Source organism: Calonectris borealis, chromosome 14 (assembly GCF_964195595.1).
Source record: "Calonectris borealis chromosome 14, bCalBor7.hap1.2, whole genome shotgun sequence".
NCBI classification, from domain to species: Eukaryota; Metazoa; Chordata; class Aves; order Procellariiformes; family Procellariidae; genus Calonectris; species Calonectris borealis.
The window spans coordinates 19,930,685-19,956,495 of record NC_134325.1 but is presented as its reverse complement, the minus strand read 5'-3'; the positions used below and the strand labels follow the sequence as shown (position 1 = coordinate 19,956,495).

The 25,811-nt window shown below is 66.0% G+C and overlaps 6 protein-coding genes across 13 annotated transcripts; 2 read left to right on the top strand and 4 right to left on the bottom strand.

Moving 5' to 3' along the window:
* Positions 1-707: 707 nt before the first annotated feature.
* Positions 708-3,043, bottom strand: SAXO4 (stabilizer of axonemal microtubules 4). Its single transcript, XM_075163542.1, has 6 exons — positions 2,095-3,043; positions 1,537-1,765; positions 1,341-1,427; positions 1,184-1,270; positions 1,037-1,109; positions 708-953 (listed from the first exon to the last, which is right to left on the bottom strand). The coding sequence occupies exons 1-6, from the start codon at positions 2,772-2,774 to the stop codon at positions 805-807; spliced, it is 1,305 nt and encodes a 434-aa protein (XP_075019643.1). The 5' UTR covers positions 2,775-3,043; the 3' UTR covers positions 708-804.
* A 152-nt stretch (positions 3,044-3,195) lies between these two features.
* SDHAF2 (succinate dehydrogenase complex assembly factor 2) lies at positions 3,196-5,336 on the bottom strand. The gene is made up of 4 exons (XM_075163580.1): positions 5,228-5,336; positions 4,488-4,711; positions 3,640-3,749; positions 3,196-3,490 (listed from the first exon to the last, which is right to left on the bottom strand). The coding sequence occupies exons 1-4, from the start codon at positions 5,240-5,242 to the stop codon at positions 3,360-3,362; spliced, it is 480 nt and encodes a 159-aa protein (XP_075019681.1). The 5' UTR covers positions 5,243-5,336; the 3' UTR covers positions 3,196-3,359.
* On the top strand, positions 5,306-16,874 carry CPSF7 (cleavage and polyadenylation specific factor 7). 3 transcript variants are annotated; one of them, XM_075163538.1, is made up of 10 exons: positions 5,306-5,399; positions 6,326-6,447; positions 10,941-11,159; positions 11,763-11,866; positions 12,211-12,356; positions 13,943-14,351; positions 14,447-14,565; positions 14,659-14,827; positions 14,969-15,142; positions 15,285-16,874. In XM_075163538.1, exons 1-9 carry the CDS (start codon positions 5,306-5,308, stop codon positions 15,135-15,137), a joined length of 1,551 nt encoding a protein of 516 aa, XP_075019639.1. In that variant the 3' UTR covers positions 15,138-15,142; positions 15,285-16,874. The 3 variants fall into 3 exon arrangements, with proteins under 3 accessions (XP_075019639.1, XP_075019640.1, XP_075019641.1); XM_075163539.1 differs by having other exon boundaries at positions 5,374-5,438; XM_075163540.1 differs by having other exon boundaries at positions 5,381-5,399; positions 6,329-6,447.
* Positions 16,875-17,155: 281 nt separating this feature from the next.
* Positions 17,156-18,830, bottom strand: TMEM216 (transmembrane protein 216). 2 transcript variants are annotated; one of them, XM_075163583.1, is made up of 6 exons: positions 18,540-18,830; positions 18,262-18,363; positions 18,060-18,152; positions 17,667-17,868; positions 17,488-17,545; positions 17,156-17,328 (listed from the first exon to the last, which is right to left on the bottom strand). In XM_075163583.1, exons 1-5 carry the CDS (start codon positions 18,550-18,552, stop codon positions 17,530-17,532), a joined length of 426 nt encoding a protein of 141 aa, XP_075019684.1. In that variant the 5' UTR covers positions 18,553-18,830; the 3' UTR covers positions 17,156-17,328; positions 17,488-17,529. The 2 variants fall into 2 exon arrangements, with proteins under 2 accessions (XP_075019684.1, XP_075019683.1); XM_075163582.1 differs by lacking the exon at positions 17,156-17,328 and having other exon boundaries at positions 17,339-17,868.
* Positions 18,831-18,928: 98 nt separating this feature from the next.
* Positions 18,929-21,995, bottom strand: TMEM138 (transmembrane protein 138). Of its 2 annotated transcripts, none has more exons than XM_075163578.1 (5): positions 21,908-21,995; positions 20,621-20,853; positions 20,369-20,540; positions 19,449-19,524; positions 18,929-19,346 (listed from the first exon to the last, which is right to left on the bottom strand). In XM_075163578.1, the coding sequence occupies exons 2-5, from the start codon at positions 20,746-20,748 to the stop codon at positions 19,234-19,236; spliced, it is 489 nt and encodes a 162-aa protein (XP_075019679.1). In that variant the 5' UTR covers positions 20,749-20,853; positions 21,908-21,995; the 3' UTR covers positions 18,929-19,233. The 2 variants fall into 2 exon arrangements, with proteins under 2 accessions (XP_075019679.1, XP_075019680.1); XM_075163579.1 differs by having other exon boundaries at positions 20,402-20,540.
* A 67-nt stretch (positions 21,996-22,062) lies between these two features.
* CYB561A3 (cytochrome b561 family member A3) lies at positions 22,063-25,448 on the top strand. Of its 4 annotated transcripts, none has more exons than XM_075163567.1 (6): positions 22,063-22,139; positions 23,453-23,658; positions 23,724-23,932; positions 24,011-24,165; positions 24,432-24,588; positions 24,759-25,448. In XM_075163567.1, exons 1-6 carry the CDS (start codon positions 22,078-22,080, stop codon positions 24,780-24,782), a joined length of 813 nt encoding a protein of 270 aa, XP_075019668.1. In that variant the 5' UTR covers positions 22,063-22,077; the 3' UTR covers positions 24,783-25,448. The 4 variants fall into 4 exon arrangements, with proteins under 4 accessions (XP_075019668.1, XP_075019671.1, XP_075019669.1 ...); XM_075163570.1 differs by lacking the exon at positions 22,063-22,139 and adding an exon at positions 22,161-22,328; XM_075163568.1 differs by lacking the exon at positions 22,063-22,139 and adding an exon at positions 22,341-22,447.
* Positions 25,449-25,811: the final 363 nt, after the last annotated feature.

Genomic DNA, 25,811 nt, shown 5'->3' with positions numbered 1-25,811 from the left:
GCCCCGCCCCGCCCTGCCTGTGCGCTGCCCTGCCCCACCCTTGCCACGCCCGTACCCTGCCCTTACACTTTTCTTGCCCTGCCCCACTCCTGCCTGTCCCCGCCCCAGGCAGCACCACCCTGCACCCCTCTCCCAGCCCCTTCCCCTGCCCGGCCAGGCCCTCCGGCAGCCTGGGGTCAGCATCTCCCTGGGTGCTGGGTGGGGGGTCCCTCTGTGATGGCCCACGTCCCTTGGGACCCCCAGGGCGATGCTGCAGGGTCCCCCCCCGGCACAGCTACCCCTCCCCGGTGCCCTTTCACACCCCACGAACCCTGGTTGCACAGCCCATGGCCAGGGAGGGCTTGGATGGACACCCCAAGCGACCCCCCATGCCGTGACTGCCCACCCTGCTGGGTCCTGCAGGACAGGCTGGGGGGCTCCTTCCTCCTCCTCTTCCTCCCGCTGCCCACCCCAGCCAGCCCTGCCTGGTTTTTCCCTGCCGCAAATCAGCTGTGTCATCCCAAAGCCAGCGCTGGAAAGCCGGGCTCGTACAGCCCTCCAGCGGCTGCCAGCCAGGCGGCAGCCCCCCCCCCCCAAATCCTCCTGCCAGCCTTTGGGGTGCAGGCAGCCCCTCCCCCAAATCCTCCTGCCAGCCTTTGGGGTGCAGACAGCCCCTCCACGGGGGCTGGGGGGTGCCAGAGGTGACAACGGCATTGTGCCCAGAAAGACTGTTTTGGGTCTTTATTTCTCCATCTGCTCCCAGGAACTGGGGGGTCCCCAAAGAAGCCGCGGAGGCTGGGACCCCCGGGGTGCCGCAGCACTACCTCAGGCCACCCCGGGGGGGCCACGCCAGGGGGTGGCTGATGGTGTCCCCCAGCCCGTGGGGTGGTTGTTGGTGCCGAAGCCGCTGGGGCGCTGGGGCTGGATGCCCCCCATGGGTCTCGCCGTCCAGGTTGGACCCCGCCAACACCGGGCTGGAAAAGCCAGGAGAGACGGGGTGGTGAGGCTGGACCCACCCTGGGGCAATGACCCCCCCCCGGGGCCACCCCAAACTCACCTGGCGCTGCAGGGGACAGGGTCGGGTGGGGGGTCACGTACTGGCCATGGTTAGTGGTGAACCCCGACGGCTCCTGGGGGATGGAGGTGGGTTGGGTGCAGGGTCCTGTGGGGACGGGGATGGGGACGGGGCTGTGCCTGCACCCACCTTCCTGCCCGGGCTGGCCTGGGTCACTCGGGGTGCCTGCGGCCCTCGGGAGACGAGTGGGATGGGGTGGCCCGCCGCGGGCAAGCCCTGCGTGGGGACAGCGGGTGAGGACGGGGAGGGCACATGGGGACGGGCAGTGGGACGGGGTCCTGCTCACCGCCGCGTCCAGGCAGCCCGGCACCTCCCGGCTGAACCCGCTGCCTCTCTTGGAGCCCGCCGGCAGCGCCGGGAGCGTCTCGTTGCCCTGACGGAGGATGGAGATGGGGCGGCTGGGACACGATGTCCCCTGCCTGCACCCCAGCCCTGCCTGCCGGGGGTCTCGCCTCGCCGCCCCCTCCCCTCGCCCTGCTTACGTGGCTGTGCGCAAAGGGCAGGTAATCCGTCGCGGTGATGCTAACGCCGAGCTGCGGGAGAGAAAAAGCGTCCCTTGGGGTGGCAGAGGGGGTGGGGGGCTGGGGAGGGACAGGGGGCTGGGGCTCACGGGCTGGCCCGGCAGGGCGGGCAGGATGCCGTCGCTCCTTGAGGTGGCCCTGGTGAAGCCTGACTGCTCCTTGGCGCCGATGGTCGTCTTCTGCAGGACATCTGCAGGGAGCAGACAGGGCAGGGAGGGAGCCCCGGTGTCCCCAGCCCTGTCCCCTGCCCCGCAGCCAGCCATGGCGTTACCTGGTGTCACGGCGCTGGATACAGCCCGGGGCCCTGCCTGTCCCCCTGCCTTTGGGGGTGGGCAGGGATGGGTGACACAGGGCAGGGGGTCTCAACACCCCCAAAACCTCCTGGGGTTGGAGCTGGCCCTGGGACCACCAATACCCCAAAACCTCCAGGGGATGGACCTGTTCCCAGGGCCACCAACACCCCCAAACCCTCCTGGGGTCGGAGCTGGCCCTGGGGCCACCAACACCCCAAAACCGTACCTGGCTGGGCAGGACCAGTGCGGCGGCTCTCGGTGCCATGCCCCCTGGATGCTTTGGGGGGGCCCTGGAGATGCCGCCTGTGCCAGGGACTCACTGCCCCGCTGTGGAGGCAGGAATGGGAGGACTCTTGGAGGTACCCGCTCCCCGGCTGGTGGACGTGCCGGGGCAGGAGGCTCCGGCCGTCGGGGAGCCAGAGGGGCTTGAAGTGCTCGGCGGTGGTGGACGTGGCGGTGTCCTGGCAGTGGCTGTGGCAGGAGGTCAGCGTGGCTGTGATGGAGTGGCCCCAAAACTTGCACCCCGTCCCCCCCGCAGCAGAGGTACCTACCCCCCTGCTGCGCTGCGCGGGCAGAGCAGGCAGGAGATGGCCGAGTGGTTGTTGGACGCGTAGCCGGTGCCAGCGTGGTGGCCGAGGCGGGGACGGAAACGTGACTGGCCTGGGTGACAGCGGGGAGAAGGGGCTCAGCCCCGGGAACGAGCCCCCCCCATCTTCGGGGAGGCCTTCGGGACCCCCTACCGTGGGCCACCGCGGAGCTCGTGGCGTAGAAGTTCATGAGGTCGGCGCTTCCCCCGCCGCGTGCCTTCGCTGAGGGGGAGACGGCGCCCAGCCCCACGGCAGGCGAGTCCTGCAACAGGGATGGCAGCTGAGCACGGGGACAGACAAATGGACAGGCAGACGCCATGGCTGGGCTGGCCTGGAGAGGGCCCGGAGGCGGGGGTGGCTGTGGAATGTCCCCGCGGAAGCAGATGTCGGGATGGGGACGCTGTCTCCCGGTAACCGGCGTGGTGACGCATGGGGACCTCAGCCGCAGAGGGACTGTCACCACTGCCTGGGGACCGCTGGGACACCCCGCGGGGGGCACCGGGGAGCAGGACGCCCCGCTCCAACCTCCTACGGAGGGGACCACAGCCCCCTGGGTGTGGGGCCACCTCCCCCAGGCCCCCAGAAAAAGGGTTTCAAAGGGGCAGGCAGGAGACGGAGACAGCGGCGAGCTGGCGGGTGCCGGAGCCAGCTCGGATTGCCGCTGCCTCCCCCGAGCGCCCGCTCCCAACGCCGCCGAAGAGCAGAGCCCTGCGCTCAGAAGGCAGCAGGAGCGGCAGGGCTAGCAGCCACGGCTTTATTCATCGTGCCCTGAGAGTCCAAGGGAGCCGCTGCCGGAGGAGGAGGAGGAGAGGCACAGGGAGGGCAGCAGCGTCGGTGTTTCCAGGGGCCCCGTGCCCCTCCTCTGCCCCAGGGGGTGGGGAGGGAGAAGGCAGGTCCCCCCCCGTCAGCGGGGTGGCTCAAAGAGGTACTCCAGGTCCGGCTGCCGCAGCCTCTGCTCCCTCTTCTTGTTCTTGGCGAACTCCCTCAGCATGGCCATCACGTCGTTCTCGAACTCAGCTGGCGCGGGCTTCGCTTCTGCGGTAAAAACAGAAAAGGAGCAGCAAGAGAATGGCTCCGTCCCGTCCCAAAGCACCCAGGACCACGGTCACCCCGAGCCCAGCTCCCACGGCCCGGAGCGGTGACAGTGCCCCGGCGGGCAGGGCAACAGGCAGCTGCACCGTTACCTGTGGCCCAGTAGTAAATGTCCCAGTCGTTACTGGGCTCGTTGATGAGCCGGTCGTAGAGGTTCAGCTGCTGCTCGCTCATGCGGTTCAGGTTCTCCTTTGCAAAGAGACTGGAGAGAGGACGTACGAGGATGAGCGCGGGTGACCGGAGGAAGAGCCGGGCTGGCACGCTGCTCCCGACCGCGGCTGGCGCCCAGCTCTCTACGCGATGCCAGAAGACAGGGAGGAGCTGGGTCCAAAGTGACCCGCCTCCTGCCTTGAGCCCCAGCCTGCGCTCCGTTAACCACAAACCGACTGGTCTTGCCTCGCTCATACATCCCAGAAATTACACACATCCTTCCCACAGGATTTTGGCTCAGCCATCAGCTAGGAGCTTCCTCCAGAGCTCTCGCGTGCCCCCGGCTGCCTCTGCCTCCGCTCCGTCCTGCCCGGCAGCAGCACTGATCACCGCACCCTACGCCAGCAAAGCTCTCGCGGTGATTTATTCAACAGCTCAGCCTTCTGTCCTCTAAGCAACACCACATCTCCTTAGGTTTTGGATTATGGCTGTGTGCTACCCCACCAAACTCTCTCCTGCCATGCTCGGGGCTCTTCCCTGTTAATTAAAAACCTGTGACATCTTTAGGGAGCTGAACTACACAGCAGCTCATCTCGACTGGCCTTTCTCCCCCCAGGGCTGATGTTATCTCTCCTGTAAAGTACCTGCCCGCCCCTGTCTGCAGGGGACGAATTGTCAGGGCACAGTGGGGAAGGACAGAGCAGCCTGGGCGCCCTGACGGCAGGGAGGTGGGCGAGCGGCGGAGGGTGGCTGAGAAGCCGGGAGGGAGGACGGGCTCCCCGCGCCTCACCTGAGCAGGATGCAGTTCTCCAGCATCCCCCTCTTCCGGCTCTCGTACAGCAGCCGGGCTCTCTTGGTCTCCAGGGGCTCGTCGGGACGCTCCTGCCAGGGGGGCAAGGGGATCTCCAGCATGTCCTTCCCCGAGTCCGTCGGGGAGTCCCCGCGGTAGCCACGCTGCAGGTACGCTGGCCCCAAAACGTGCCGGCACAGAGCCAGCCCGGGCCGGGAGCAGAGCTGTGAAAGGGACACGGACAGCGCAGGGGACTTCAGGCCTGGCTGCCCCAGCACAGCGGGGAGGGGAGATCCCCAGCACACACACAGCCCCCCCCAGACCCTGCTGGCCACGAACCCCTGTGTCCCACACCCCCCCAGACCCCCCCATCCCATAACTCCCCCGCCCATGCTACCCCCACCCACACCCCCCCAGACCCTGCTGCCCCCCGATCCCCCAACCCCCCCCAGACCCTGCTGCCCCCCGATCCCCCAACCCCCCCCAGACCCTGCTGCCCCCCCATCCCCCAACCCCCCCCAGACCCTGCTGCCCCCCGATCCCCCAACCCCATAGCCCCCCCGCCGTGCCCTGCTGCCCCCCGATCCCACACACCCGTCCCAGGCCCTGCTGCCCCTGCCCCCCCATCCCATACCGCCCCCCCGCCCCCCTCGGTCCCCCGCCTCTCCCAGACCCGTGGCTCCCCACAGGCTCCCCCTGCCTCCGGACCCACCGCCCCCGGTAACACTCCCCCCCCTCACCCTGGCCGCCGCCATAGCCCCGCGCGGCCCCTCTAGCCTCCGCCCGGGCCGCTCTGTGACGGGGGGCGGCTCGACTCTATGGCGGGAGGGGGCCGACAAGCGGGGCGGGCCGGAAGGGGCGTGACGCAAACCGGAAGAGGTGTGGCGTGGCGCGGCGGCGCTGGCGGTGGCGGTGAGCGCGGTTGGCGCGCGCGCTCGGGGCCTGCTGGCGGTAACGGGCGGGGCCGGGGGGGCCGCGACCCGCCACCCCCCCCTCCCCTCGCCCCCTCCCCCCGGGCCCCGCCGCTCGGCAGGGGCGGGCCCCGCCGGGCCGATATGGCGGTCTCGCCGGGGCGGGGAGCAGGGGGGGGGGCTCTGGGCCGGGGGGCCGCGGCCCAGCTCGGGTGGGCGGGGGGAGAGCGGTGGGGTCCCCCCCCGGGGACCTCACCGGAGAGGGGGAGGTTCACCGGGGAAGGGTCGGGGTGTGGGGGCCGGTGGCCCTGGGTTGGGTTGGGGGGGCCGGAGGAGTTTTGTTGCCCCCTGAGGGGGGGGGGGGTTTGTTGCCCCCTGAGGGGGGGGTTTGTTGCCCCTTGGCGGGGGGGAGGTGTTGCCCCCTGAGGGGGGGGTTGTTGCCCCCTGAGGGGGGGTGCTGCCCCCTGAAGGGGGGGGTTGTTGCCCCCTGAGGGGGGGGTTTGTTGCCCCTTGGCGGGGGGGAGGTGTTGCCCCCTGAGGGGGGGGGTTGTTGCCCCCTGAGGGGGGGGTTGTTGCCCCCTGAGGGGGGGTGCTGCCCCCTGAAGGGGGGGGTTGTTGCCCCCTGAGGGGGGGGGTGTTGCCCCCAGGGGTCAGTCAGGTCTGGGGGAAACGGGGGCACGTTGCCCCCGGGGGTGGCCCTCAGCGAGGGGTGGGGGATCGAGGTGGGATTGCCCCCGGGGTGGGTCCCAGCCAGAGGGTGAGGGGTTGCCACGGCCCCCGGCTGGGTCTGGGCTGAGGCTGTGGGCCCCTCTGGGGGAGTGGCTGCGGGGAACAGGGGGCCACAGTCCTACAGAGAGATGGGGGGCAGAGGGGACTGGGGGGACACGCAGAGCGGGTTGCTGACCCCCTTCCCGCCTCGCCCCACAGCAGTGCACCTCTCGTCTTCCTCCTTCGCCCCGGTCCCAGCCCGGGCTCCTGCTCCCGTCTCTGGAAATATGTCCGAGGGAGTGGATCTGATTGATATCTACGCTGACGAGGAATTCAACCAGGTGAGCAGCGCGTCCGGCCGCGGGGCTGGGGCTACAGATCCCCCCTTTCTGGGGGAAAGCACTGTAACCGGCATCGGCCAACTCGTTAGCGAGGCGACGGAGCAGTTAGCATGGATGTACCTGCCAGCTGGTGCGTACACATTGAATGGAGGCAGAAGATGCGACCGGTGTGCCCGGGAAAGGGGGGTGCAGCGCTGGAGGGTCCCTGTGGGGACCAGAGGGCTGGGACCGTTCCTAAATCCTGGTGGCTGCCATCTCGAGCCGTGAATAAAGGGTCTTTCTGTGGGTTTCCCTGGGGGTCCAACATGTGGATGGTCACAGAATGTTTGGGAGGGGGAGGCAGGGTTTGGATCAGGACATTTGCCGGGGCAGGGATGAGTGGGGATCGAAGGGGGTAGTCGCAGCCTGGTTGGAGAAATGAGAAATCCAAACTGGAAGGGGCACTGCCAGGGAACGGCACCGAACCCGCGGGACCACCGAGGCTGGGAAGCTGTGGCAGGGACTCGCTGTGGTCGGAGAGATGCCCGTGTGCCACCTCTCCCACCCCGGGGCTGTCTGGGACTTGCAGGAAGAAATGACAGAGAAGGGGGTGGTGTAGCTGTTAGAGAAGCAGATTTGAGAGAGTTCGGGGATCCAGGAGAGCAAGTGTGAACACAGGTGTTCGAAGATTAAAAACTGCCGCGGAAAGCCCTGTACTAGAGAGCAAGCTGCACGAAGCAAAACACGCGGGGGAAGGAATCACTGTGAGCTCCCAGAGGGCTGAAGAGGAGCTGAGGGTGATAACCCCTTCGTTCTGAGGAGACGGGAGGTTATCGGGTGAGAGTACACCTTGGGTCTTCAGGGAAGAGCGGAAACGGTGCTAACTGCCTCGGAGCCGAGGGGACTGCGAGGGGCTTTCCAGCCGCCTGGGAAGAAGCAGGAGTTCTCCGCTGGGAGCAATTGCCTTGGAGAAGGGCAGGGTCCAAGCTGGCTGTAACGTTGCCAAAATAACAGAAGCCTCACGAGGAAGGTGAGTTGTGAAGCAAATGTCTCTGCTGCCCGTAGCAGCCGGGCAGCCCTGCAACTCTGAAATACTGCGTCCCGGCTCCTTCCTGAAAAACTCCCGGAATAAACCCGATTCCCCATGTATCAAACTGTCTAGTACTGCGCTGGGACCAAACAGAACTGCTCTGGCTTAGGAATGGCCTCAGTTTGTATGTTTTTATGCAATTCACTTTTAACGGAATCAGGGAAATAGGTGTACCTGGAGTTGGGAGCGGAAGGGAGAGCTGGATAGCTGCGGGAATAAGGATGGAAGGTGCAGATTAAGAAAATGCGTGGAGGTCGCTGGGCTGGAGTTTAGAAGCGCACAGAATAACCAGGAAACTTCATTTACGGCAATTACTCTGAACGCCAAAGGGAAGCAGTGGAAGTGGAGGTGGTATCTGCTGTCCGGAAAAGAACTGTGACATTGGCGGGTGTGAGTTGGAAAGCCTGTAACGTCTCGGAGGACAACCGATGGACAACAAACAGGTGGGAGGACTTAACAGGAGAACTCTGCTGCAGGAAGGTCTGCCGGGGAGCTGATAGGGCTTTTGATGAGTCTGGTCCGGTCTCGGTCAAGCCTTGGAGTAAAGAAGTTAAGCAGCGTTGTGAGGAGGACAGAGCAAGCGGGAAACGGCGTGGAACGATTTCACCTGGAGGGTTTGGGGGACAGTACACAAAAGATCTTTGACACGGCCGAGTAGATGGAGGCTTCTTAAAGCTGGAAGCGATTATCAAGGCTGCCGACTCTAGCATCTCGCTCGCCTCGGGCTGTGCGGCGGCAGGAAGAATCCCAGAGTTAATCTGCGCACGATGCTGTGCGTGGGATCAAAGCGCGGTGGGAAGGTGCCCTGGCTGCCCCGTGGTCCCTGTGGCACACCAGGGATGCCAGCGTCGTTCCAAATCCCACCTCACACATGGTAATGACCGCCGACGGTGCCCGGTTTCGTCCCCGTGCATCTCGAAAGGCATCGCGCGTGGGTTCAGAGCGCGTTTGCCGTGTCGGGGTTGGAGTGGCAGCGAAGGTGTTAGCTGGCAGGGCGGCGGGTGATGCAAGAAGCCTCTCGCTACCGGCCGTTTCGAGCGATGGTCTGCAAATTCAGTGCGACAGGGAGGGCAGAGAGCAGCAGAGTGGACTGTGAGTACTCCTACACCATCTTCCCATCAGGCTGTTAGTTTTTAAAGGAGAGTGTCAAAAATGGAACGGACCCAGAGGATCTCTTAAACACTCCCAAGCTGAAGCATCCCCTAAGTAGCATAACTGAGGGCTTCCGAGCGATTTCTTCTCTAGCCTCTTATTTTTGTTCTCAACTTTCTGAAACTTTCAGGCAGAAATCTTCCAGCCTTGGGCCGTGTCCAAAGGCGCTAGATGTGGGAGGCGCACTAAACAAACAGTTGAGCTGTTTTGAGAATGAGTGCAGAAATACTGCTCCGTGTTGAAATTCTTGTAACCTTTTTATCAGCTCTGCGGCTGAAATAGCCGGATGCAAAAGTTACAACTTGCCTTAGAAATGGACGTTGCTGTCAAGAAGAGTGTCTGGGGGAAAATAGTTTGATTTTTATATTTCCGTGATCCTTTGAAAGCCGTGTGCTGAGCACCCTTCCCCGTCTCTCCCCTGAGCTCACAAAGGGCCGTGTTGTACGTGTGCAGTTCCCCGACCGTCACGGCGTAGGGGATTTAACCACCTCGCGCCATCTCTAGCAGAAGATGTTGTCCAAACTGCCTTTGTAGTCCTGGAATTAAAAATTTGGGAGCAGAGCCTCTGCTTTTTGTGGTGCATGAGACCTGTGCGTTGCTCCCGTGGGACAGATACTAACGTAGTAATTTGTAGCATGAAATGATGCTCAGCGCACGCTGAATCCGGGTGAGCAATTAGTCTGAAGATCCGTAGTAAACACAGCACTCGCTGTACACTCCAAATTAAATATAGCCCGGAACAGAGTGGGAATTGGAAGGCAGATCTAGGACACTTGAGTTCGCAGCTCAGAAGCTTCCTTGGTGGCTGGTTCGTGCCGTGAGAGGCTGCGCTGCCGAGGGGAGGGGAGACGGCGTGCGTGCATCTCTGTGTGCAGACGGCGTGTGTAGCTCCTACCCTGAAGAGGGCTCTGCTGGCCCAAAAACGAGTGCGCTTGCGGTGGCGTATCCAAGGCGAGCAGGGTTTGAGGGTGGGTGTGCAACCCCCAGGCTGGACTTGTGAAGCGTGTGCCCGCCGAGGAGCGAGAGGCTCGTCCGTTGAGGGCGTTTGGTTTTCCACCACTGAACTCTTGCCCTCGGACGCTTACAAAAGCTTGAGCTCCTTCCTGGTATCCTCCCAGAGCAGCAAGTTACATCTTGCCCCGTTGCTCGGGACAGCTGACGTCCTGGTGAGCCAGACCTCTGCTCGCGCGGGGCGTGTGCTGGAGCTCAGCGGAGGAATGGACGGAAGAGCCAAAGGCTTGTAGTTGAGGTTGGGGAGAGGAAAATCAAGCCAGCACAGGTCACCCGTAGGGTAAAGCCTCATGGCTCTGCTTCATGTGGAGTATTCCTCTCTTTTCCACCTCCCTACCTGTAAAACGCTCCAGCGTTATGTCAAGCATCGCAAAGCAGAGCCCGTTGCCCTGTCTTCAGGGCACCAGTAATCCTCCTTGCTGGGGAAAGGAGACGTCGATCCCGTTGTTGTGGGGCTTGTGTTAATGCTTTGCCGGTCAGAGAGCCGGGCAGCCAGAGTGGAGATGTGCGAGAGGGCTCGCTCGGTGCTAATTGCAAGCAAGAGGGGTTTCCGTGTCGGCCAGGAGGAAGAGCAGACGCTGTGGTGAGTTCCACACGCGAGGGGTGTTCGTAAGCCTGGGGCACGGGGTGTTTTTGCAGGGCAGTGGAGTAGTGGGGAAGAGCGGTGCGGTGCTGAGAGGGGTCTGCTGGGCCGGGGAGGAAGCGTGGGGAGTTGTTGTTGCAAAAATGAAGCCCTGAAGGAGGGACACACCGTCAAAGAGACAGTGGCGTGCCACTGAGGGGAGGGGACAGGGCTCCGGGCAAGAGGAGCTGGCTCCTGAGAGATAACAGGCACCGGCTCTGTTTGCTGTGGCTTCATTCGTGGCAGTGATTCACCGCCTTCTAACTGCGAACAGACCCAAGACAAGTGGTTTGGGTGCTAAACCTTTGGACTCGGCTTGTGCTGCCTCTAAAGAGCTCGTGCGCGCTGACTGGTTTGCAAGCTGTGAAGGAGGCTTCCTAACCTGCAGCGTTGTTCATCCGCAGCCCCCGGCACGGCGGGCACCTGCGGCAGAGCGGCACCGTGAGATGACTTTTAAGTATCTCCTGTGGTAGTTGGTGTTTGGCTTGTGCTGGGGGGCGTTGAAGGACTCCTGCAGCGCGGGGCAGTTCTCCAGAGCCCCGTTTAGGCTCTTAACAGCCCACGGGTCCCTTTCGGAGCTGCGGTTTCACCCCCGGGGTCTCCCGTCTGTGGAGGTGCTCACAATCTCTCCCCTCGCAGGACTCTGAGTTCAGTAATGCTGATCAGATGGACCTGTACGACGACGTGTTAGCAGCCAGCTCGCAGCCCCCCGAAAGCCGCACCAGCAGCTCGGAGGCACCCCCGGAGATCCGCCAGGAGCCCTCCCCCAAGCCCAACAGCAAATCTCCCGCCATCCTGTACACGTACAGCGGGCTGCGCAACAAGAGAGCCGCCGTCTACGTGGGCAGCTTCTCCTGGGTGAGTGGGATCGCTGCCTGGCTGTGCTTGCCTGCCGAGGGGGTCTCCAGGTCACCTGCCTGGGCACTTTGGGTCTCCTGTGGTGCGTATGCAGATGGGGGTCCTCCAGAGAAACCCCCGAGGGGCTGCAGGGCTCCTTGGGGATGCTGTTTCTCCTCAATCCACACTGACCCAGTGTTCTGAGCTGGGTTGTGAGCTGGGCTTGACCTTGTGATCCTCAGAGAAAAGGGATTCGTAGCCTCGAGGGGCTTCAGATCCGGTCTGGGGGGAGTAACCAGCAGCTGTAGTGCCTCCCTCGCACAGGCTGCTGCCCCCGCCTGGCTCTGCCTTCCCTGGGGCTGTGCGGGCGAGTCCCCTTCTCCCGTTGAAGGATACGGGGACAGTTCTGGGAAGGCTCTGTCCTGTCCAGAGAACAGAGAGATCTCTGGTAGCCGTGCCCGGGGCCTGTTTCGGACTCGAGGTTGATTTTAAACTCCCTGTAGGGGCTCTGAGGGTGTCTGTACTCAGACAGACAGCCCTGAGCGCTGAGCCTGGCTTAGCTGGGGGGCACTGGGGCCTGCGAAGGGCTGCGTGAGCTGACAGCGGCTCCCCTCTTCCCCTCAGTGGACGACTGACCAGCAGCTGATCCAGACCATCCGCTCGGTTGGTGTCTACGATGTAGTGGAGCTGAAATTCGCAGAGAACCGAGCCAATGGCCAGTCGAAAGGGTGAGAGCCGAGGGGGACGTGGGGGAATGGGGGAGCCAGGCCCTCATGGCCACATCCTCTGTGTTGGGGGGAGTGAGGGGGCGGCCGGTGCTTTTCCTGGCTGGCACAGGTGATGCACAGCCCGCCTGGAGCTGGGATGGTAAAGCGGAGACTCCCAAAGAGCATGGGAAAGGGAGGAGGGGACATGTAACACCAGGGAAGGCAGCGGGAGGTGGTGCTGGGTGGTCTCTGCCAGCGGGGATGGATGGAGCGCCGCGGGGTTTGGCAGGGGGTCCCTACCCCCCACCAGGGGGTGAACCGCGCGGGGCTGGCTCTTGCTGGCTGACGGCCGGGCATTCCCGCAGGTACGCAGAGGTGGTGGTCGCCTCTGAGAACTCGGTCCACAAACTCCTGGAGCTCCTGCCCGGCAAAATCCTCAACGGGGACAAGGTGGAGGTGAGGCTGGCAACCCGGCAGAACCTGTCACAGTTCGAGGCGCAGGCTCGCAAACGTGAGTGAGGCGAAGGCACGCCGCGGGTGGGGGGGCCTCCGTGCTGCGCGGCAGCTCCCGCGGGCCCCGCAGATCCCCAGCAGAGCTGTCAGGCCGAACCCACCGAGACCTCGGGGTGGGGGGACGCTGCCAGGAGTCTGTGGGGGTTGTTTCCTGTTGCTGCTGAGTCTGATTAGATCCTGACCCGAGTCTTTATGATCCCCTTTTAGGTGCTCACACACTGCGAAGATCCCTCGTAGCCTCCTCCTCCTCCTCTCCAAACTGAATGGGCTTAAGCTCTTCAGCCTATCAACATAGCTAAGACCCTCCATATCTATTAGTAGCTCTTCTCTGGATCTCCTCCAGAATTTGTCCATCCCTGCGGAGGTAAGGTGCCCAACACTGGACACAGTATTCCAGCTGGGGCCTGGCCGTGGGCTTTCTACAATGGCAATAGGTGGTCCTCGCCTCACTCCGCAGCGATGTGACGCCCCAGCCCCGCGCTGGGGGGCTCTGCGGAGCCGCAGGGACTGTCTTGGCAGGAGCGTGTACGAGGAGGTCTTGGCCAGCTGTGGTCATTGTAGATCCCGTGGCTTGTTTCACGCAAGGAAAGCCCTTCTTTCTAAGCGCCCTGGCCGAGTTGCAGTGGGGTAGCTGTGACCTTCGCACCCTCCCTTCAGCTCCAGGGCCCGCGGTGATCCGCTGCTCGGCAGCGCCGTGCGCTGTTAGACCGCGTCCCGACCCGCCCTCGCGTTTCGGTGGAGCAGGGCGTGTTCCCTTCTCCCACCCCTCGCCTCGCTGGGCACGGGGAGGCTGAGTTTCGGTCTGTCCCCAGGGGCCTTGCCGCCAGCACGGCTGAGCTCACGTGAACCCTTGCTGCCGGCTCGGCAGCGCCGGTGCCCAAACAATGCTCCGCTTGACGGCCGTCAGAGCGGCAAGGCCCGGCGGGGAGCCGTGGCTCCCCCGAGGGGCTTGGGCAGAGGCAGAGTCCTCCGTCGTACCTCTCCTGTCTCATCCTCAAAGCCTCTTTGGACACAGCGAGGGTTCCTGTCCCTCTCTTCAGGGGCAGACGGGCGCCGAGTTTTCCTTCCTCCAGCAGCTCCGTTGCTGTCGGCACATGGGTTCTGTCCCCTCGTGTTCCTCCACGCTCGGGCCTTTCTGAGCCCGTGCGTGGATCGCAGGCTCTCTGGGTCATTTAATGTCTTTGGGGATTCGGGACCCAGCGACCTCTCTGCTGGGGACCTCTCACCATTTCTTGTGGCTTTTCGCTTCTGTCCCTGTAACCCGCTTGCTCGGCGGCTTCCGCAGAGCCACGCTGGCCGAGAGCGAGCGTCCCCGGGGCGCTGTGCAGGCAGCCGGGGTCTTGCTGGAGAGCTGGTCCCCTCTGAGGCATGTGGAAGCGGAGGCTACGTTTGGCTGGCTGGATCTTTCTCTGGGCACCTTGAGCTCTCCCGAGGCTGGACTTCCCCCCCCCCACGAGGGGCTGCGGGAGAGGATGGTCCTCGTGCTGGTCACCATGGGTGGGGAGGAAGAGGAGGAGGAGGAGGTCTCCGAGACCTGGAGGCCCTCCGGCCGCGACTCATGGCTCTTTCCTGTACCGCTTGCAGGTGTGCCGCCGAGGGCCCACTCCCGGGACTCCGTGGACTCGGTGGACGGCCGTGCCACGCCGACGGAGAATGCCTTGCCACCTGCCCGCGTGGAGAAACCCCCCTCTGTCCTGCCTTTTTTCAACCGCCCCCCCGCCGCCCTGCCCCTCATGGGGCTGCCCCCGCCGCCGATGCCCCCCCCGCCACCCCTCTCCTCCGGCTTCGGCGTCCCCCCGCCCCCGCCCGGCATCCACTACCAGCATCTCATGCCCCCGCCGCCTCGACTGCCCCCCCACCTGGCTGTGCCACCCCCGGGGGCCGTTCCCCCCGCCCTGCACCTCAACCCTGCCTTCTTCCCCCCACCCAACGCGGCCCTGGGTCCTCCGCCGGACACCTACGGCAAGGCCATGGCCCCCTACAACCACAGCAGGTGAGAAGGGGCGGAGGGGGGGGGCTGCGTGCCGCTCGGTACCGAACTGGGGGCGGGGGGGGCTACGTTGACCCCCGCGTGTGCCTCCTGTGCAGCCGGGAGCTCGGCCCACCACCTCCCCCTGTGAGCGAAGTGGAGTTTGAGGAGATCATGAACAGGAACCGGGCGATCTCCAGCAGCGCCATTTCCAAGGCGGTGTCCGGCGCCAGCGCAGGTAACGGTGACCGTGTCCCCATGCCCCCTCTGTCCCCCCCCCGCCCCGTCCCGCGGCAGATCTGCCTCCCTCAGCCCTGCTCCGCTCCCCCAGGCGATTACAGCGACGCCATCGAGACCCTCCTCACGGCCATCGCCGTCATCAAGCAGTCCCGCGTCGCCAACGACGAGCGGTGCCGCGTCCTCCTCTCGTCACTCAAAGACTGTCTGCACGGCATCGAAGCCAAGTCCTACAGCACGGGCGCCAGCAGCAGCTCCTCCAGGTACCGACATGCCCTGGGGCTTGGAGCCACATGGGGGTGGCTTTGTTGCACCCCGTCTTGGGGCTTTGCTCGCCAACTGCGTCCCCAGCCCGGCGCGATCCTCTCCGGAGGTAACCGAAAGCTTTTTCTTCTTTTCCCCAGGAAAAGACACCGATCTCGGGAGCGCTCTCCCAGCCGGTCCCGCGAGAGCAGCCGGCGACACCGGGACCTGCTCCACAGCGAGGATCGGCACGAGGACTATTTCCAGGAGCGGAACCGGGAGCACGAGAGACATCGGGACAGGGACAGAGAGAGGGACCGGCACCACTGAGACAGGTGAGCTGGTGTGAGGGCACTGCCGCGCGTGCTGCGCCAACGCTGCGGGGTCTCGGGGGTCCCCCTCCAGGAACCAGGGCTGAGGTGTGGTGGGAAGGGTGCTCGACGCTGCTCTGACCGCTCCTCTCGTCTCTCCCCGCAGGAGTTTGGCAGTAAGTGGTTTTTAATGGACTCGTATCTCCTCACCTCGACCAGGACTACGTGACCGAGGCCGCTCCACCCCCCAGCCCCTTCCCCGCCACCCCCAGCTCTCTCCGGGCGCCCGAGGAAAGCCGTGCCGTGCCGCGCCCTGGCGGGATTCCCACCGACACCTCGTGGCCTTGGGGCCTGAGCCCTTGCCCGCACTCACCGCTACTGCTGCTTCCCGGGGAGAGGCGGGGAGCCGGGGAACGCCTGCGCCCGGGCCACCCTGCTCTGCTCCGTGGACACTCGGACCCAAAGAGAAATGGTGCTTTTTTTCCACGGAGGGAGGTTTGTGAGCCCTTTCCTCTCCGGGGGTGGCTGGAGGGACCCCTCCCCGTGCCGTGCAGCGCAGGGGCTTGGAGGCGCACGGCTCCCGACCCCGTGCCTGGGGTCGCTGGAAGCGGTACGGGATCTTCCGCCACGTACCATCCTCTCACCTCGTCTGGGGACACTCCTGTCCCCATCGCCCCAGCAGTCCCAGCGCGGGCTCCCCTGTCCCGTGGGACGCTGCACCACGCTCCTGCTTTCCCCCCTCTGACACGGAGGGGAAGCGCGGCCGATCTCTTCCACGGGCCCGCTCTCACCCCTCGCCCTCTCCGCTCTGCCTGGGAGCAGCGTGCTGGGGAGGGGGGGCTGGAGCTGTGCCGGGGGTCACCCCCTCCCTCTGCCCCGACATTCCCACCTCCGCGCTCGTCTCCCAAACAGCAGCTCCGGCTGCCGAGCGCCGGCGGGGCCCTGTGCGGAGCCGGCCTCTCCCGCAGCGCCTTCCTTGTTTTAGAGGAAGTGGAGGAGGCAGAGCAGGCTGCGACCCCCCCCCCAGCCGGCTGCCCTCGGGGACTGCCTGTCCCCCCCGGGTGCTGGGGGCTCTCCTTTTCCCAGCTGTGTCCCTGCGTCCCCCCGGCTGCCCTTTCCTAACAGGCGCTGCGGCGGTTCCGCGCGCGGCAGCAGCTCAGCTGTGACACACGGGGCGGCACAGGGGGGTGGGGACACGGCGGCGGGGAGGGGGGGGTCCGTGCGCTGCGCAGAGCAGCGGGCAGCCAGGCAGGAGCCCCCCAGCCCTGCGCCCCTCTGGGCTGCGGGGCCCCGCACGGGTCCCTCCGGCGGGAGAGGGAGAGCCCAGGAGGGTCGGGGTGAGCTGGGGAGACGCAGGGTGACTTCCAGGGCGGGTGCCGGCCCCCAGGGCTGCCGGCCAGGCAGTGTCACCCGCTGAACTGTTGCTGGACAGGAGAAACCCGGCTCTGGAGGTCTTTTTAGGGTGAAATCACACAAAAAAAAAAAAAAAAAAGAAAAAAACCCCATCTTGTAAAGTACCACGAGGTGCCGGCTTAGTGGGTGAGTGCCGGGGGGAGCGCTCGGTGGGAGAGTTCTGTTTTTTACTTAACGACACAAATTTTTAGTTTCTTTCCAAATAGTGGGGAAAAGTGCAGAGCAAACCCCTATTAACCACCCAGCGAGGCGCTGCCCCTCCTGCTCGCAGTGACTAGATTTGTTTGTCTTTCTGATAGGTTGGAAATTGTGTAATAAACTTGATGACATTGTCAATCTTTTATATGGCGCTGTAGGGCTTTTCTGTCGTGTTTCCTTCCTACGATGGTCTTTTAGGTAATGGGTGGGAGTGTTTTAGGGCCACTGTGTGGGAGGGAAGGGCAGCGCTTGGGGACTATTAGTGACTCTGTGCCCGCCGTCCCCGACCCTCCCCATCCTCCGACACTTCTGAGGGGCTCCTGTGCCCCCCAGGCCGGCTCAGGGCAGCGCTGTGGGGCAGCGGCACGGTGCTGGAAGCTCCTGAGCACTTCATGCCCAGCCCGCTGCCCCAGGGGAAGCCACATGCCCAGGTAAAAATAAGTATTTATTGGAAAATAGTGAATTATTCTGAGAAGACAGTAGAAAAGAAAAAAAAAAATAATTCTCTGTACCTCAAACTGACTTGCGCATCACAAGCCCTGGGGGCCGCGTCCCAGGTGGCAGCGGGTTGGTGCTGCCCGGCAGGTCGCTCGTGCATGCTGCGGGCGAAGCAGAGGGCAGGCAGGGTGGAGACGCCCTGCCTGGGGCTGCCTGTGGGCAGGGGCTGCCTGCGGGCACCGGCGTGGGCCTGGCCCCGTGCTGCGGGCTGGGAGATGGAGCCGGCACCGAGGCCGCTGGCTCCCTGCCGCCTCGCGTACCTGTGCTGCTCTGTGCCTGGTCCTTTGGCGTGGCGCAGGGCCTCAGTACGAATCCACGCTGTGAAGAACGAAAGAGGGGGACGTGTCAGTGCCAAACCGACGTGGCAGCTCACCGTGCCGGCTCCTGCGGCGCCCTGGCGTTACCCGGCTCCCTGCACGGTGTGGACGGGCAGCGGTACCTGGAGAAGGAAACCAGTGCGAGGACGCCGAGCAGCAGCTCCACGGCGTAGAAGAGGAGGAGGATGGCGCTGAGGATGGCTTCCAGGCGCAGGGCGTAGGTCTGCAGCAGCAGGTAATAGGCCGCCATCACGGCTGCCGGGACGGTCAGGGCCAGGCTGATGGAAAGTGGCACTTTCCGCTGGCACAGGTTGCCCTTGGACCCTGCGGGGCACGCGGTTAGGGGGGTGTCCCCCACCGGCCCTGTGGGGCCCCCCCAGGTCTCTGCAGTGGGGGGACACGGTAAACGGCACCGCCACGGTCCCAGCTCTGCCCCAGCAGTTCCTGGGGGGGTCTCCGGAGCCTGGTGTCACCCCAGGGAATGCCACCCCCGCCCCGCTGTCCCCAGGACTTACCGAAGAAGATGCGGGTGGCCTCAGTGCCGAGGTAGAGGAAGAGCAGCACCACGTCCAGCACCAGGTTGGTGAAGGGGTACGGCAGCAGCAGCACTGCGGGCACAGCCACCGCCGCTCTCAGGGCCTGCACCGAGGGCCCTGGGGCTCGGGGCAGGGGGCTGCTGCCCTGGGGGAGCAGGGGGGGCCGGGGTGGGGGGCTCACCCTTGTACACGAAGACGAAGGCTTCCAGGAGGAAGTAGGTAGCGCTGTACCACCCGTTGAGGAAAAGCAGGACCTGCAGCGGCGCCGAGGAGCGCTGGCGGCCTGCGGCACAAGGCGGCCGTGGGCGGGGGCGGCGCGGACCGGCCCCAGCCCCGCTCCCCGCCCCGCTGAACCCCGCTCCCGGCCTGGTCCAGGCCCCGCTGTGCCTTGGCTTGCGCCCGCTCCCACCCGTCGCCCCCCGGTCCCGGCCCCGCTACCCGTCGCGGCCCCTCACTCACTCCTGGGCGCCATCTTCCATCTCCATGGGAACCGCCGCCGCCGCCCTCGCTCCCGGGAGCGCTGGGCGGGAAGGCGCCCGGCCGCTCTCTCCGCCCTCTCTATGGCTCAGGAGGACTGGGCCGCTGAGCCGCGGGTTCGAGTCCCGCGCCCGGCCGAGGGCCTGCGGGGCCGGGCGGGCGGCGAGCCCCGGCTGCCCTCCGGCTGTGTCTCCGTTCCTACGTTGGGCCGAGCGTCCCAGGCTGCAAGGTGGGAACAGCCCCGTTCTGTGCCTGCAAGCGCAGCGCTGAGCTGGCCAGGGCCGGGATAGGGCTGCCGGGATGGCAGCCGCTGTCAGCGGGAGGAAGGGAAGAGCCGGGGGGTCCCAGGCGCACAGACGGCAGGCAGCCACTGGAAAACGCAGCCAATTTATTTCTTTACTGTTTACAAAAACACTCAAATCCCAACAGGGGCTGTGACACTGGGACGGACCTTCCCGCCACACAGCCGGGATGCACCGCGAGCCTCCCACCGACTCCCGGCATTCGCACGAGCTGTGCCAGCGCCGGCGGAATGGCTGGTCCCCGGGAGGAAGAGGAGGAAGGTGCCCGAGCCGGAACCGTCCCCAGCGGGGCCCGTGAGGTGCAGAGAGACGGCGGGAGCTGCCGGGGAGCCGAGGGGAGAGACGGCGGGTCACCCAGAGCCCGAGGGGAGCCATCAGCCGCGGAACTGCGCAAACTCCTTGCGCAGCCAGAGTGAGTCCTGGTAGAAGAGGGGGTCGCCCAGATGCACCGCCGTCCTCTTGTAGAAGTAACAGTAGAGCACGGCCGCTGCGGGAGGGAGGGGGTGAGGGTGGGCACCCACTTTCGCCCCCGCAGGCTCCCCAAAAGGGGCAGGACCCCACCAGGGACCCTGTGACCACGAGCCCTTACCCAGCCGCTGAAAAACAAAAAGGGTCTGCAGGCCTTCGGTCCACACGAAGCGGCTGGAGTCCCGCCACCGCAGGTTCTGAGGCAGACAGACGGACAGGAGCCAGGAATAACCCGTGCGTTAGTTTGGGGGCAGCACCCCTCAGCCCGGTGTGCTGCCGGCCCCGAGGCCGTTGCACGGGCCAGGGGCTGGCTGGGGGAACAGCCCCCCACCCCAAAGGTTAAGCAGCTCAGGGGATTTAGCCAGCGAGCCGGGACCTATTCTAGCTTCAGAGTTCAGATCCTTGCAAATCCCCGTCAATCCCCTGCCCGGATGGCGTGGGCAGCAACCGGCGCGGCCGCCTGCTCGGGCAGCCTGGCGCGGGGCGGCCCCCGGCCCCGGGTGGGGACAGACGCTCGCTCAGAGGCTGGAGGGGGGACCGAGAGGGCTGGTGGCTGGGGCAGGGGACAGGAGGGAGTTTAGATGAGGGAGAGAAGGGGACAGAGCCAGGAACCCTGACAGCCCTCGGTGCCGCTTGGCACCAGTGGGGAGGGGGCTGCCCCCAGGCTCTGAGCGCTGGCGTTTGCTGGGGATTAATCCCAGGTAAACCAGGAGCTGCTGTCACGGACTTCAGCGGGGATTACCCCAGCGTGGGCTCCTGTGCCAGCACAGAGCTGGAGCTGCTGGGCTTCCCTTGGTGAAAGAGGATTTTCCGGCAGGTCACGGTCCCTAGGGAAGGGGCCGGGATGGGGCAGCTCCCTTCCAGCCCAATGCCTACAGGGTGGTCGTGCAGGGAATCACAGGGGGACACCAGACGGTCCCTGCGGTGGTAGATCGTGGCCTTCCTCTCAGGGGACAGGGACCGAAGGGAGCAGGAGTGAACGGCTGCCTGTGCTGCCTGCCCTCGGGAGAAGCCGGCAGCCCCGAGCCCGCCTCAGCCTACCATAACCCAGACGTGGAAGGAGATGCTGAGCACCAGGTAGGCCGCCGACAGTAGGATGGTCCCCTTGAACTTGTGGAAGAGGAGATTGACCAGCCCAGCCTGGAAGACGAAGGTGTTGAAGAACATGAGGAAGATGATGATGACATTGAAGAGAATAGCGATGTCCTGGATGCTGCAGGAGGAGAGAGAACCCGGTGAGACCCCAGCCCTCCTGCCCCACTGCATTACCCGCTACGCCCGCCTGGCACTCACATGAAGAGGACGAGCTGGACGGCAGGAGCCGTGCGGAGCAGCTCCGAGAAAGAGTTGACGAAGAGGTCGTAGAAAAGCAGAAGGAACTGCAGGAACAGCACCAGGCTGTAGTTGCTGGTCTGGAGCATCTTCCTTCGGGGGTTGGAGCCCTCAGCCCCGGCATCCCCAGCGGCAGAACCAGCTCATGGTTCGGAGCTGAGGGGCTCAGCGTCGCCTCTCCCTGCAGCCGGGACCTGGAAGGGGAGTGGAGGTTTCGTTTGGCAGGGTGGGACGCACCCTCCTGCACCTCGCAAACCTCCTCTGCCAGGAAACCCAAAGGAAGGTCAAGCCAACAGCAGCCCCTGCCAGTTTCTAGCACACCAAGGCAGAGCCGTGCTCTGCCCTGGTCTGTAGCTGGGCTCTCACAAATAAGCTATTTCTCCTCTCTTCTCACCACACAGCGGGCTCAGGTTCGGTCTCTCCTCCCCCACCCTCCAGCCTCACAGCCACCCCGATCTCAGGAAACAGATGGGAAGAAATTCAGGGAGACGAGGGAGACGTGCGAGTCCCGGGGAGCAGCGTCCAGGCAGGTTATTCACACCCCTCACGCTGGACAAACCCTAAAGCTGCTGACGGCTCAGTGGGCAGTGCTGAGCAGGCCACGCTACGGGGGCAGGTTTGGGCACGCCGTGTCCCAGCATTGCTCTCCTTCGCCCCACCCCAGGACCGCACACCCTGCCTGGGGCAGCTGGTCAGAGAGGGGACGAGGACGCGGTGAGGGAACGGGGCTGTCTGGGGACGAGCGAGGGGGCACGGCCCTCCTGCCCGCTTCTCCCACCGCTGACAGCCAGCCCCGGGCCTGCGCTGCCTGGGGACAGTGGCACGGCAGTGCCAGGGAAAGAGGGACGTGACACAGAGGGAGGTAAGGTGGTGCTCGGAGGGATGGGGGGGGTCCAGGAGAACGTGTCCTGGCAGGAGGGTGCTGCGCTGAGGCCTTCCTTCTCCGAAAGGGAGCCACAGGGCTGGACACGGGGCGGGAAAGGGGGCAGCTCCCCGCACCCCGGCTCCCATGCCACCCCCAGCGTCCTCTCCATGCGTGGCCCGCGGAGAGGGCCCCTCCCCGCCCCCAGTCCCTGAGAGGCCGTAGTGCCACCGCCGCCCACCCCCCGCCCCGGTAGGCCGCCGTGCCCCCCGCCTCCGGGGGCCGCTCTCCCGGTGCACAGGCAATCCCCGGTGCCCGGGGCTGCGGGTGCCCGTGGTCCCCGCCGCGTCCCACCCTCCGCGCCCCGGGAGCGGCCGAGCGCTGACCTGCGGCCGCCATCTTCCGTCTCCACGGCAACGGCGCAGCCACCGAGGCGGGGGCGGAAGCGCGCGGCTGGAGGAACCGCGCGGGGGCCGCTCTGGCCGTCGCTCTCGCTGGCCGCGGGCCCGGGCGGGAGCCGCCACCGAGGCGAGCGGCCAGAGCGGCGCCGTCCAACATGGAGGCGCCCGGCGAGGCCGAGGGGGCGGCGGGGCTCGGCGGGCGGCGGGCGGGGCTGAGGTACGGCCCCGGGACCAGGCCGGGGCCGGGGGAGCTGTGGGGCCGGCTCTGTGTTCCCAGCGTCAGGAGGAGCCACGGGGCCCCTGGGTTCGGGGGAGCCTCGGGGCCGGGCCCCGTCTCCCCAGGCCTGGGGGAGCCATAGGGCCGGGCCCTATGTTCGCGCCGTGGTGCCAGGCCCCGTCTCACCAGGTCTGGGGGAGCCGTGGGGCCAGGCCCCACGTCCCCAGGCCCGGGGCAGCCGTGGGGGCCAGGCTTTGGGGGAGCCGTGAGGCCATGGGGCGGCTCGGCGCCGTGGCGAGCATTGCAAGGTCTCGGAGCGAGTGGGTGGCGGAGCTCGTGATCCCCGTCGTGCGCCGAGGCCGCGTCCCACCCACCTCCTGCCTCGCAGTCCCGTGGGGCGGCTGATCTGGGGGGGTGACAGGGCCGTTCCCCGCCGCGGGAGCAGACAAAAATATCTATTTCTGGAGGCAGATGCAAATCGCCAGGCAAATGAGCGCAGCCCCGCTCCTGCCAGTCACCTGCTCGAGCCCCGTGGGCTCAGGGCAGCACCCAGGGCAGGGCCCTGCCCGTCCCGCTGCCCAGCCCAGGCAGGGTTGTGGGGCTGTTGCCCATGGGTCCCCCCCGACCCCGGTGGAGCAGGTGGGACGAGGGCTGGCCCAGAGCAGGCAGGAGGGAGCCGAGGTGCTGGGGCTGCCGGGGTCCGGGTCAGGGGGGTGGAGGGGTACCTCCTCGCACCCAGCTGGGGTGAGCCTGGTGCTGTGGGTGCCGCTGGAGGGGTACAAGGTGCCGGGGAGGTTGAGAAGGAGTGCAGGTGCCAGTAGGGAGGTGGAAGTGGGGCTGGGGTGCAGGTTTGGGGGTGCTGGGGGGGTGAAGAGAATGTAAGTATGTGTGAGAGGGAGGAAAAGGATCAGGTCAGTGGGTTCTTGGGGACAATGTAGGGGGGGACTGTGGGTGCTGGGGGGTCTGTGGGGGGGTGAAGGGTTACAGGAGACACGTGGACCTCCTGTGGGGCCCTTGCTGCTTGTTCCTTGGGCACGGTGCTGGGGTGCAGTGTGCCAGGGCGGCGCGGTGGGGTGCTGCCCAGGGACCTGGCTCTGCAGGAGTCGGTTTTACCCTGCACGTCCCCAGCTGGCCGGCTCCAGCCCTGGCCTCCTTCCCTGGCCAGGCAGCAGCTGGTCCAGAGCCGCCCCTCCTCGGGGTGCCTGGTTCCCCTTTCAGTCTGGCTCCTCCCTGGGGGTGTCCGCACGCAGGCGAGAGCCGGTGCGAGCGGAGAGCCCCAGCAGAGGCTGAGCAGGCGCCTCGCTCTCCCCCAGACACCGCCATCCCGTCGCAGATATGCTGGATCTGCCCTTCCTGCCCTTCTGCATCCTCCTGGGTGGCCTGGGCTTCGTGTGCGTGATCTTCGTGAGCGCCTGGTGCCAGCACTGGCGCGGCGGCTTCGCCTTGGACGGCAGCGCCCAGATGTTCAACTGGCACCCGGTGCTGATGGTGACAGGCATGGTGGTGCTGTACGGCGCAGGTGAGCGAGGCGCGCGGGGCGGCGTGGTCCCGGCACGGCTCCTGCCTGACCCTCTCGCCCAACAGCAGCCCTGGTGTACCGCCTGCCCCCCGCCTGGAGCGGCCCCAAGCTCCCCTGGAAGGTGCTGCACGGTGCCCTGGCCCTGGCAGCCTTCGGCCTGGCCGTGCTGGGGCTGGCGGCCGTCTTTCGCTTCCACAACGTCCACGGGACGCCCAACATGTACTCGCTGCACAGCTGGCTGGGGCTGGCCACCGTGCTGCTCTTCTCCTGCCAGGTGGGTGCTGCCCCGGCCCCCCACCCCCCTGCGCCCCGGCCCTCCCGTGTCCCTCGCCCTCACCTCCCCTCCCTGCAGTGGCTGGCCGGCTTCAGCGCCTTCCTGCTGCCCTGGGCTCCTGCCTGGCTCCGTGCCCTCTACAAGCCTGCCCACGTGTTCTTCGGCTCCACCATCCTCATGCTGTCCGTGGCCTCGTGCGTGTCGGGCATCAACGAGAAGCTCTTTTTCAGCCTGTGAGCATCGCGGCGGGCGTGGGGAGAGCCCTTGCAGGGAGGGAGGCTCGGGGCAAGGCGGGGTTTGGGCTGGTCGTTGTCTTTCGGTGCCAGAAGTGGCATCGAGTGAAACCAAGCACGGGGCGGCAAAGGGGAAGCGAGCGATTCCCCCCTCAGGTGCGTGGGTAACCTGCACAACTCCCTGCTGCAGGGTGGGTACAGGGTTGCGCGGGCTTAGGGGAAGGCTGGGCACATCCAGGAAAGCTCTTGGCCCTTTTTCTCCCAAGGAAAAATGGGACGACAGAGTACAAGCGCCTGCCCGCCGAGGCTGTCTTTGCCAACTTGCTGGGGCTCCTGATCCTCCTCTTCGGGGTGCTGGTGCTGGGCGCCCTGGCCAGGCCGAGCTGGAAGCGCCCTGATGCCGACTCCCCAGACTCTTGCCAGGTACCAGCTCCGCTGCGGGGGCCCGCTGGGCTGCAGGGTGGTTTTGGGGAGCTGAGCTGGGGGACCTGCCTCCCACCGTAGCCCCAGCTGGCCCATCCCTGGGGTGGGGAGGGACGGGGGAGACGGGCAGGGGGGTGCAGGCACCGGGCTCACCCATGCTTTCCCCACAGCCCCTGCTCACCGCCGAGCGCTGATGCCTGCAAGCAGCCGAGGTCTCTCCCTGCCCTCCCAGGGCTGCCAGCCCCGAGCTCTCCGACCCCGTCGCTTCCCTGCCTGCTCTGCCAGCCCCGCGCTCGGCCTGTCGCCTTGTCCTCGCTGCGGGCTCCCGCTGTCTGCACCTGATGCTCATCTGCCCCTGGGAGGAACGGGCTCAGCTGCGGTGAGGACATCTCTCTGCCTCCTTTGTGGCCTGGCATTGGCCTCCTGCCTGCCGTCGGATGAGGGCAGCCGCCGCGTGATGCTCCTGCCTGCATCCTCATGCCTCCACGTGCTAACTCCTGCCGGGTCCAGCTGGCCTCTCGTGCCTGGACCTCGGTCTGTGCCAAACTGGCTGCCCTTGAGCCCTCCCCGCGCCCCACAGTGCCATCACTCAATGCAGTGGCCAGAGCTGTCAGAGCCTCGTCGGGTCAGAAGCCGCCGGAGGAGCACCCCTGCGCCTGTCGGTGCTGCTACCCCCGCCCCGGGACCATCTCCTCTGCAGGGGGCCCGGCTCGGGGCGGCAGGGATGGACGGGACCCTCGCACCGTGCCTTGCCCTTCATCGGGCTGCCTGTGGCTCTCCCTCCGCCCCGCGGGTGGTGGGACCAGCCGAGCAGCCTCCTGGGGCCCTCGTGGACACGTAATAAATCGCTGGCTTCTGCAGCGCTCCTGCACCCGCATCCTTGGGGACAAGGAGGGCCCCGGGAGATGGGGTGGGAGAGTTGGATGCTCGGGGAGCAGATCCCGGTGCTGGCCGAGCCCAGCCACACTGCCTGGGGGCCGTGCCCCCTCTTATGCTCGCTGGCTCCTACCCTGCCCTCCGCCGCCGGTAGCTGGAGCTCCCCAGCAGCCTGGGCTCACGCTGGCGGGTCCCCCTGCTCACCCCAGGCCCTTGCCCCATGCCACAGGGCAGGCTCTGCCCCATCCCCTGGTTCTTCTTTGTCCCTTTCCCAGAGGCTCCTCCAAGGCCACATGCCTGGGGCCTTGTGAGCACTGTGGTTTCCCCTCCCAGCACCCAGTGGGGAG